Source organism: Eufriesea mexicana, unplaced genomic scaffold (assembly GCF_001483705.2).
Source record: "Eufriesea mexicana isolate 0111107269 unplaced genomic scaffold, ASM148370v2 scaffold2467, whole genome shotgun sequence".
Taxonomy (NCBI): Eukaryota; Metazoa; Arthropoda; class Insecta; order Hymenoptera; family Apidae; genus Eufriesea; species Eufriesea mexicana.
The window spans coordinates 1,172,778-1,185,597 of NW_016910588.1; the positions used below are offsets into that span (position 1 = coordinate 1,172,778).

Sequence of the window (12,820 nt, forward strand, 5' to 3'; positions counted from 1 at the left end):
TATATATATATATATAAACACACACATAATGTTAAAAAATATTATATTTTGAAAAAAAAAAGATACTTTATAAACAGGTTATGTTATACTTTTTTTTCTTTAATTAACAAAATAGTACTTCAGCTTCATTAGAAATTGATTCTATATTATTGAATTCCTTAATCTAAATTAATTCATTCCTTTTCTACTTTATTTAGCAATGTTATTAAAGACAGCAGCAATGATATTCTACAGATTTTAAATTAGATTATATAATACCAATTGAAATAAATATATTTAATGAAAAAATATACTTCATTTTTTATATGAAATGTAAAAATATATATTACTAGATTTTTTGGTTTTTTTTTTTGCATATGTTGCATTTCGACAAAATAGTTTGATAAAAAATTCCAATTACAATATTATACCATAAAACATATTCTTTCTTTTTCTTTTCAAGTTTAACGAAGGAAGTTAATACAAATTTTTCAAATTGCAGAATTTGGAAAAAAATCAATTGAAAATAATTTCAAATGATTGTTAAATTAACTTATTTGTATACTCATCATAAATATAAAATTAAAATTTTGAAACATGATCGTAAAACAGTATTTCAAAGAAAAATTGAAAGAAATTATTTATTTCAGTAAGTGTACATTTCTTTAAATATACATTTTATAAAATGTTACAGTTAATAGGTAGTGCATAGTTATATAAGGCTTAGCAGTATTGATACTACAAATGTATATTATGTAAATTAATAAAACTTATAAAATAAATTGGTTTTATACAAATATTACTTTTATTAAATTTAAAGTTTGTAAGTAATTAAAAAGAATAAATGATAAATTATCATATTTAATTAACATTTTTGATAATCTGAGAAGTGATAAGTTATTGTTGATTAATTTTAATTTAAGTAGAAGTAATATTTATACGAAATATGAAGTAAAATTGTTAAAGTGAGTACTTTTCTTATTAGTCACATGGATGAATTTACAAAATTAGTATTAGAGTAAAATTAGTATAAGAAATTAATTCACATACATTTCTATTATCAATATTGCCATATTTCATAATTATCTATTTAATGAAAGAATCTTTTTGCATTTATCAATGTATGTTAACATTGTCTAATATAAACTAAACAGCAATTTAATGAAGGGATTTGAATAACATGTTAGTTCTTATAATATATTTAATATATCACATTTTAGCTTTTGAAGAAATTGCTGTTAAAGGTGGCAGATTGGATCTACATTTCTCTTAAATATTGTGTTTATCCAACTTATTTGTTGGGTTGGATATACTAAATATTTATTGGTAAAATTAAAAAAGTATATTAGGTTTACAGTATTCAGATATTTTATATCATTTTGTATCATAATAATGTGAATTTATAACAAGATAAATTATATGCTAAAATATATCTATAATATATGCATTCAAAACAAGTTGTACTCCATGTAGAAACTAAATTTAATGATACAAAATTTTTTAAATATCAATGATAAATGTCTTTAATATATATGAATAATGAATATATTCGTATTGCAAGTACAATGAAAGTTGTACGATAATATTCAATGATTGTGTCTAACACCTATATATTTTATAGGCTAATAAAACTAATAATATAGAATCCACTTTGGAAACTAAACGGGTGTACAATAATACAAAATTTAATAATGGTAACAACAATAATAATGACTATAATAATAATAATAATGCAATAAAGGTATGTTCATATTGTTGCATGAACAAATATTTTGTTGAAATTGAACAAGTGTATAAAAGTAGAGATAGCTTTTTGCATGATTTCCAAACATGTTAATGAATTATGCAGAAAATATTTATAATTCCATAATTCAAAACATTTCTTTTTTTTTTTGATATGTTAAATTACCAAGAAATATACAACATTCAATTTTATCACGGAATATACTAAAACAGTTTTATAAAATAATTATATCTATTTGTATTATTTTATATACATTAGGGTGGTGGTAATCTTTTAATAAAATTTCATTTAGAAAAATTTCATACAAAAATCCTTAATTATCACAAATTTTTATTAGTGAGTAACTAAATAAATATCCCAAATTTGATATGTTTGCCTATTCTTAATTGGTCGTGTTCTTAATTGATAGTATTGCTTGTATTATGTTATAAAAAAAATAAAGTAAAAAAGCAAACAAGAAAAATGCTATCATTGGTTCCATGAAATTTTAATGGAAAACAAATGAAGTTACTTATATTTGATGAAGCAGATGTCTCTGCATGTGTTTAAATTAATACTAATACTATTGAGTTTCTGAGGACTCTGGCAGCTTGTTCACTATATATATTACATTACAAAAATACATCATTTTTAATAAACAGCAGGCTTAACTTAATATATTTCATAAAAGTATATTTGAATGTTTAATTTTTTTTCAAACTTATAAACTTAAAGTCAATTATATTTATTAAAACAAAATAATTTATATAAAAATAATAACTAATGGTATTTGTAAAGAAAAAGTACCCTTTAAAATAGAAGAAATAAAAAAATAACAATTACTTTAGTTAAATTTTAATTTGAAACATGAATTTCATTCAGTAAGATTTTGTTACTTATTACTGGAGTTTTGTTTAACACTAGAATGACTGGATAGGTCAAAATAACTCATTAGCATTTTGTAAAAGTGAACTTCTAATATATATAATTGTTTAATTATTATTTTTTGATTACATTTTTTACATAAAAATATACTTGATAGACCAACTACATCATTTTGATTTATATGAGGTATAATTATATATATTATTTTTAATTACTTCTTCAGTACAATAGTTTGTATGCATATTATATTATTACTATTTAGTATCTAGTAATATTAGTATATTAAAAAATCTCTACATTTGAACTAAAAGTGTAAGAAACAAAGATGAAAGTTATCAAGAAACTTAAAAAAAACTTAAAAGATAAAAACTTTATAAGGTTTATTATTTATTCTTGTGTATCTTAGAGTCAATCTCCTGTTTTTTTTTTTTTTTTTTTTTTTTTTTTTTTTTTTTTTTTTTTTATTTTATGCTATCAAAATATTTATGAATCTTTTAATCTCAGAAACCATAAAAATTTTGTAAATTATGTAGACTATTATACAAGTAGAGTCAATATAACAAAAAGTATAATTCATTTCCATTTCAACCTGTGTCATAATTAATTATATCATGATTTTTAGAAGTTATTTCATTTAAAAAATTTTGTTATTCATTTTGTCAATAATGCATACAAAATCTCAATAAAATAGAAAAAACACAATAAAGAAAAAAGGCAAAAAGAAAATATGAATGTATTAAATATTGCAGTGAATAAAAATTCTGGAAAAAAAGAAATAAAGTCTAAAGGAGAAACCAAATAATAGACTAAAAATTCTGAATATAATAATGATATTATAGATAGTGATGACTATTATGTGTAACGATAGATCCAGAAAGCAACAGTGATTTATTTATGTATATAAAAAGAAAATAGTGTGAAATCATGATTCATTTGAAATCAACCATGATAGTAGAAAAAAATACAGTTAAGAATTTGGCTCTATTTCAAATATTAAAAGAATTGTTCTTGCTACTTTCTTTTTCTTTTTTTGACTTATTTTATGCATTAAACTAAAACACATGTAAAAAATAAAAAATATTATAGCTACAGTACATATAAAACTAAGTGTATATTTATATAGAATGTGACAATTTTTGGGAAAATAAATACAGAAAGACTCCTTTATGAGCATAATATATATGATATTTATATGATTTAACAGTTTCTAATTAATAAAATGATTTAAGAATAATATAGAACACATATATTGAAGGATATATATATATATAGGAACTTACATTTTTCATTTAATTTGTTTATTCAGAACATTTTAATTTATTTTAACAAAGTTACATATGATGGCAACACATATTCAAGCACAATATAATGAGATCAATAAAATTTGATTATATCTTTATTTTCATTTTACATGTTTACAATATTAGTAAACATATATATATATATTTCATACACAGTACAAGTCCAACAAGTACTGTGATTAAGTTAGGCTTGAATTAATTCGTGTTATGCAACATATGTTGCTTACATAAACACATGTACTTATAGCAAGATGATCAACACGGTGAAAACAAAAAGATAGAAGATGAAGAGGATTCAAATACAAGTAGAAATGACACTAGTATATATCACAGTGACATGAACAGTTCTACTGCAAGTAGTGATATTCATGGTGATAGTGGAATCAGTGAAAATCAGGATTTGAATAATACGGAGCATAAAATATATTCCAACATACAAAGTATAGGACAGGTATCACAAATCCCTTAATATGCATTCTAAAGTTTTTAATTTGCATATTATTTGAAGATATATACGCATTTTATCAAATCAAAATAGGGATACGCTTATTGGAGGAATGTTAAATATACCCCCATTTATTTTAGCAGTATATTTCAGTGTAAAAGAATATTTTCTAGCTTTTATATTTTATTAGCATATAAATTACATACTTTATTATGGATAGATATTTCATTATAAAACATATATTGAATTTTATGTATGCTTTTGTTCAGTTGTGTATGAGTTTAATAAATATTTGATATAGGATATTTTATATTAATGGAATAAACCCAAACATTTCATAATTTATGACATATCAAATAAAACCAAAAATTGTGAACACTTAAAAGATCTTAGTAGAACTTTAGGGCATATTATAGGTGCTTGATAGTCATAGGGGTGTGGATGTACAGTCTGTACATGTTTGAGTACAGTGTACATTGTCACCTGTGGGAAACACCCTTAAGCAAACATTCACATATATTACTGTTGCAAACAATATATCAATCTATTTTTTCATTAACTTTAAAAATGTTACATTAGCACCACATACTTCTTTTACTTTCATGATTTTAAGGTTTATTACGCAATCATACATAACATCTCACTATTAAGAATCTTTTATTGTATTTTCATTTCCTATTATTCTAAAGGAAACATGTTACTGCCTGTTCTCAACGGTTAACTTCAACTAATAGATAGCTTTTTTATATAATCCACATAAATGATTTGTTTACTTATAAAATTATAATTGTAATAAAATATATTAACAATTTGTTAAATTTACTATATTAGATTTAAATAGATAGTTTTAATATACCTATTGTTACTATATTGTTACTATATTATTATTACTGAAAAACTAATGTTAGCTACAAGTTAGCTACTAGTAAGTTACTAGTAAGCTATTAGTGTTAATAAAATAAGACACGTTTTCATTGAAATTATAAAATGGAAACAAAATTATTTATAATTATTCTTTTTGTTATACAGTCTACTATACATATTTATTATTTTCAAAATATATCACTAATGTACAGATTGAAATATTTTATTCTTACTTACATCTTATATGCATATCTTCTGACACAACATTACTAAGATGGAAATAAAAGCATTTTATATAGTTATTGCATAATGAATGTAGTTTTAATCATTAAAGTAAAGGATGTAAGTGGTTTAAGTTTGCGAAACATTATTAACACGCTTGTAGAGATTGATTTAAAGTTTCAAAAGTGCACTGCTTTTCTAGTATACTTGTTACTAATAGTGTATCTTATGTGAATAAGTATTTAATCATATTTTGTATTTAATATACGCTTCTGTTGCTATTCGTTTTATTGCCTGATCTTTTCATAACCAATGATGTATGTTAAAAATTTAATATTTAAGTTTTGATTTTTAAATATGAGAAATATTAGTATCATTTGCTATATTTCTGAGCTTATATTATTAAGTTTAAATGTTATACGTATGTTTTTTATTCTATATATAAACAATTTTTAATGGTCTCTATATTCATCAAGTTATATGAATTATATAAATTAACAGATAGATAACTATTAAGTGCCCTTTATTTTTGATTGTAAGTTTATTTGATTACGTTTAAATTTCATTATGCATGAAAAATGCAATTTTATATACATATTATTGAATAAAGTGCATGGCAACTTCTGTAGTAAAAAAATATAATATACACATTTTTTTAATACATTTTATGTCGTAAACAGCATAAGTCTTTTAGCGATTTAAATTTAAGTAAAAGTAGTATTTTTAAATTCAAATGTAAGAATGACATTAAGATACATAATTAGAAAAAATTGCACTTGTATTGAATTCCTAATATTTTGATTCTTTTCTCCATATTTATCCTATTTGGACAGTATAATATAAAATATTTTTTGTTTATTAAAAGTTTTACCAAAATAGTTTAACTATATACCATTGTCAGTATAGCATAAAATGTATTAAAAAGATAAAAAATATTATTTAAGAAGTATAATAAGAATTATCTTAATTTTATTATTTAAATGTAAAATATAAAACTTTTATGAACTTCATAGCATTATATCAGTTATATTTTATATAATAATGTAAAACACTCATGTTAGTTACTGATATTACGTAATTTAGAATATGTTTAATAAACGTATTAATTTGAGAATTGCAGCTGTAATGCTGCAATAAGATATAATACTTTACACATTGAGCTTTTTGTTCCAGGAACGTCTCCACCTTTCAAAATATTACTCAGAAAATTATCCTGTCATCTTTAATATTTTCTTATGGTTTGGAGTTGCTTTTGTCTTTTCACTTCTTGCTATTTGCAGTATGTAATCTTTATAAAATTATTATTATTTTATCAAATAATATGTATCGTATTATTTTAACTTTTATTTGTTACAAAAACAGTTACAATTTCACAAATGGATCCAGGACGAGATTCTATAATATACAGGATGACTTCTAATCGTATGAAAAAGGACAATTAAATGTAAATACAAACTAACAATATTCAAATTAAAAAGATGTTCTGCATATGATCTGTACTTAATTGATTGACTTTGTTTGATAAATATGTGAAATTTCATTTCATATTGATGAGGTATTTCTTTGTATGCTGGATGTGTAATGAATTACTATAATATGCTTATGTATGAAAGACTTGTAAACAGTCAATCATTTATTATCAATCATTTAATGCAATGTGAACAATCATTTAGGATGTTTGTTGAGCATTGTATAAAATGAGTAAATAATTACAATTCATATATAACAATGTATAAAAATGTTTAATGTAGAGTAAATCTGTCCTAAACGAGTACAAATAATAGCAGAACATATATTTAAATATGAAGTAATACAAAATAAAGTTACGAAAATTAAGTCGAACATTTTGTTAACTAGATTAATTAAATAGGTATTAATTAAGTTGCAATTACAAAACATAGATTATGCTATACTTTGTTACCGTACAAAGTAAAAAAATTTTGACATTTCAATTGTCTTTAACATAAGAAATTTGTATTGAAAGATTTGTAAGTTGTAAGCCTCAATTTTATGAAATTTAAATTGGATAACATGTTATTAATTGGTTGTTCTGAATCTTATAAATCAAAATATCATTTAACAAAACAATGTTTTTTTTACAATATATGTCGAATCTGAGTGAATACTGAGATATCATACGTGCTTCTTACATAAGAAAAGTTACCAAGTATTATGTTCCTATCACATTTTATTCATAGAATTATTTTGTAATTGAATTGATTTATATAAAATTGTTTGTATTCATTTTCATATAAAATATCTTGACAGTTCAATAATAATACTTTAGTGAGGATGTAAAGTATAAAATATAAATTAAAGATATAAGCTTTTATTAGTGTATACATATATAACTCATTCCATAGAAATTCCATGTTAATATATATATAAATAATTATGTATTATAAATTAATATACATAAAAAACAAAAGTCACACAAGATATTTTTTAGTTTTCTCCTATGAGTAAGTTTTCAATATAAGTTAAGATTATTTAGTTTGGTATAAACCAAAAATCAAATTATTTCTTTTTGATGAATTAAGTTTTTTAAATGTGTAAAATAAAATTCTTCAAGATTTTTTGTATGATTTTAAAAATAAAGAAAGATATATATGTTTGAAATGTGCAACACACTACTTTGTCATGATACAAGGAATCATTTATAGTGTGTTTTCTAAAAAAAATGTTTTCCAATCATAAATGTGTTAATTGTAAATATGGTTACAGGACTGTTTATTTTAAGCATGTTTTCAAATATTTATCTTTTTCTCTTTAATGGAATACAGTGTATTATAATCTATGTATAAAATTGATTCAGTTATAATCATAAAAGAACCAAAGTGGTGGAGGAATATCTAATAAATTATTTTATTGATTCTAAATGTCTTTTATATTCAATTCTTTTTCTTTTATACTCTACTCTTTGAATGTCTAATTTTCATTTTTTGCACACTAAATAGCTTGTTTGAAGTTAGATTTCATTAATAATAATAGATTATAGTACTTTAAAAAATATATCAAATTCTTTCAAATATTTGCTATATACTGATTAATTGTTTTCATTATTTTATCTTTTATATTTTTCCTGAAGTATTAATCAGTGGTAATTTGTGATATGTATTTTATGTCAAGTAACAATTGTTACAGTAAATGATTATTTTTATTATGTATTAAATATAAAATAGTATACTTACATTCAAAGTTTCATTTTGTTTTATTTTTTTAAATAATTGTATGCATTCTCTTATATACCTTTCTAGTAACTAATTTTATGAAAAAAATTCAATTTATATGTACTTAATTTATATGTAAAAAAGCTATATGTATGTATTAATTATTTGTTTCTCATATTTTGGGACAATAATTCTAATGAATTCTATTACAAATATAAGAAATAAAACATCGATTATTTGTTGTTTTTAAATATGGAAAGTTTCATAATACAAAATAATTTTATATGATATATAAAATTTTAATGAGCAATAAATAGAATTTCACAAGATTTAATTTATTCATATAAATTGTTGTTTGAATGTAAACAAATTGTTTAAACATACACGACTCTTCAAACGTTTAAAATAATCGGTATCTTGCTTGAATAATTAAGCTATTTATAATATTATTTGAATAATCAAGAATTTTGGTCGACTCAAAAAAATATCGGTTTGAACGTCAAATATTTGGGAAACTCTAGTGAATTATTACTTTTGCCTCTAATTTATTTGATATTTAATGATATTATGTAATTTATATTTATGATTGCATATAATGAATGATATAATAAATTAAATTATTAAGACACGAGCATATTTATTATTTCTCACAATAAAAACTTACAAACTTGATTTTCGATTTTAGAAGTTGATACATTTTCATGAAGTCTGATAAGTAAGTTCAACATTAATACGTATTTCAACATTCGCATCAAATGTGCAATAAAACCTGTTTAAGAATAAAATTTATAACCTAAACGTTTAGTAAGGTAAAACGAAAGCAACTAAACTTCGAAACTTTTTTCAAATTTATTATGTAATTTGTGTATAACAAAATATTATAACGTAAAAAAATATTTCAAAAACCTGATATCTTCAAATCGGAACACGTGATTAGTTTATGATTATACTTGATGCAGATTCACTAGTATAGTTTCGTAATTTGTTACTTACTAGTAATGACGTTAGTGTGTTCTAGCTTACATAGCGAGTAGCAAGAATTAATTTTAATCTTTCTTGTATGGTGTAACAAAAAGGTAAGTTTCTTATAATCATATAATTTGTATATTGTTTAAAAGAATTTGTTTTAGATATAATGAATAATTTTAACCTTCATAATAACTGAAATTGATATTGAAATCTGACATTAACCTATTAAGAGCCAAGCATAAAAATAAGACGATTTTTAAATTACGAATTAAATTATTTATTTCTTCCAATAATTGTGCTAATTATTAATAATGATAATAATTTTAATTGATTTCTGTTTATAACATGTTTTTAATTTAAATGGTATAAAAAAATCGTTAGTGTCGTATTGTAAATTATAAAGTTACAAAATGTTGCATTTATGCGACTTTGAGCCATAATAGGTTAAATGCCAATTTGTAATTATTACTAAATTAGACAAAAAAATATAACGGAACAAAGAAAATGTATAAAAATTTATTTCCGAAATTCTAAGAGAGGCACGATATTTGTATGATGTACCTGCAATTCAGTCGGTATTATAAAGTTTAAAGTATATATAAGCAACTGTGAACCAAATTTTTATATCGTATAGTAATATTTGGATAATAATTGGAGGTAGATTATATAACAAAATTAAGCTGATTGAAAAAAGTGACTATTCTTGTTTATTATATGTACATATGTATGTGTACAATAAAATACTATATGAAAATACTTTATAAATAATTATTACTATTATTATAAATCATGGGTGTGGTGGTTATTTGTCGAAAAGTATCTCAAATAACAATAGTTTGACATGTAAAAGATATGAACATAATTTTATAGTGGATCTTTTCTGTTTTTAAGATTTTCGTCCTTTTTTTTATTAATTCAATATTTTTATTTAAGATATAAGTGGGTAAGAATTTGAGTTAAAATCTCAAAATTTTTTGAAATGCAAAAAGATTTTGAGTTTCGAAAATTTGCAATGGTTGTTACGTCATCATTAATCGTAAGTATAGTTGTTCAAAACTAATCAATCGAATAATTAAATTTATTAAGTTAACATAAATAAAGGACTTTCGAAAAATAAAATTGTGTTTCATGTGAAAAGTGTTTAGATTACATTTTAAGCTAGAGCTATGTTAATAACTTTAAGCTAAAGTTATCTTTATCTATATATTAATTATTAATAAATCGCATTATTACGTTATCCAACGGTTTTTAATTTTAATTTTAATTCTCAATATTCCATTAGCACCACTAGGGAGACCATTAATCATAATTTGCTATTTTATTTTGTTTTCATTAAATTTTGAGATATTTGTAATTTTATTCTTTTCAAAACAAATTTTTATCTCTGAGGAAATTTCCATTGCAAACTCGTGTTGAAGTCGTTCATCGGTTAAATTAAAAAATTCTTCCAGTTCAAAGGATTAAATTATATTTTCGTTTTTATTACTTCGTATGTAAATATAGTCCAATTACCCGATATATTTGACTATCTGGCATTACCGCAGTTCCGAGTATGCCGGATAATCGGAATTCTATAGTTTACAGAAGAGGTGCAACCTCGTCAATTTCGTTGACTTTGAAATATATCGTCAAGGATATCATTCTAAGCAACCTTTCCTTGCGCATATTACCGCCTTCATTTGGCCTTCGTTTTTTAAGTCGAAGATTGTTTCTGCTACTGCATATACATATTTACTCATAGTTTCATTCAAATTGAAAAATTAGAGAAAAAAGGAAGATTAAAGAATGAATTTACGGTTTAGTTATTTTTCATAGACATTTCACTATATTCGAGTGAAACAATCATTCTGTTTGCAATAGAACTCTCAATTCAAACGTTCTAATATTCGAACAGTATAGTTTTCTACGTACGTTTTTTATTATCAAAACACATGCAAACGTAAGTCATATGTGTTTCCTAGAATTTGATGTCTTTTCTGATATTGTACGATGTACAAAGAATTAGAAACTATAATGAAAGTGATAACGAAGACGTATCTTTTCATTGTAGACGATCTTTTCAAAGTATTTGTGGTGTTAAAAAAAAAGAGTTAAATGGTTTGGAGAAAAAAGTAATTCAATGCAATTCACGTAATAAAAAGTTTATGCGACTTCGAGGGAGATTTTCCAAGTGTTAATAACCGATTTTAATAAAATTTATGGAGAATATAATTTTCGAAAAAAATATTTAATTCCTTTTTTCCTTTTATTGGCTATTGTCCATATTTAGAGCGTGAAAATAATCACTAAAACATATTTGTATTCAGATAAAGTATATTTGTATTAAGGAAAAAAATATTTTTCTTATTGGAAATGATCAAATTCAAGAAAAATGTCGTATACAAAAATTGTATACTTTTTTATAATAAATGTAATTATTTACATAAGTGGTTTTGCCAAATATTGATTTGTTTGAAAACTATAATAAAAATTAATATTTTTTTTACAAATTTTTCGACTATAATATCAAACTATAGAGATGTGACATAAATATATGTATAATAAAGTGGTAGTCTCAGAATTATATCAGTAAAATTAGAAAATAATTCAATGATTTATACGACAGTACATTTACTATAAATACCAACTAAAGTGGCGCTAGTGTACCATGAAAAATCGTCTCAAGGTTATCATAATAGCAAGAAATGGATAAATTTTATATCAATAAATAAATACAATGTTGAAATTTTTAATTTTTCGATTAATAGCGTTTTTGGCTATTATTATATATTGTATTCAAATATTATTGTGACACATTAATGGTGTACGTTTGTAATAAATTTACTGCAAACACATCACCGAATTATTTCCCCATTTTATTGATCGTGATCCTTTTTTTTTATTATACATATATATCCTTTTACTGCAAGAAACATTATCTAATCAGAAAAATCTGATTTTAATGAAAATTGGCGTGTATGTATAGTCTATTGAGTTATAGTATATAGAACAATTTTTTGTGAGAGTGAACTTAATCCCCAAAGTTTCAACACTTTTCGTACTCTAAATATAATTTGTTTTGAAAATTTTCTTCCATTAGTATGGTAAAGTAATAAAAATCTGAAATAGATCTCTAAAAGCTACTCTATGTATAATTCATGCTCAACATTGGTAGTGTCAAGCATGAAACTTACAAATCAAAGCTTAAAATTAATTTTATTGCGATAATAAAATGAGGAAATATGAAATGAAAAAAAATTCTTTACATTTAAGAAATTTGCAT

The 12,820-nt window shown here is 22.5% G+C and overlaps 1 protein-coding gene across 2 annotated transcripts in view; it reads left to right on the plus strand.

Moving 5' to 3' along the window:
• The window catches only part of ATP6AP2 (ATPase H(+)-transporting accessory protein 2), a 12,703-nt gene extending 5,842 nt beyond the window's left edge, over positions 1-6,861 (plus strand). Inside the window, exons 6-8 of one of the 2 annotated variants that reach the window (XM_017903683.1) lie at positions 4,136-4,339; positions 6,593-6,698; positions 6,782-6,861. In XM_017903683.1, the coding sequence (XP_017759172.1) occupies positions 4,136-4,339; positions 6,593-6,698; positions 6,782-6,861 (390 nt within the window). The remainder of the gene's footprint in view (positions 1-4,135; positions 4,340-6,592; positions 6,699-6,781) is intronic. The other variant, XM_017903685.1, reaches the window with a different exon arrangement.
• The last annotated feature ends 5,959 nt before the right edge of the window (positions 6,862-12,820 follow it).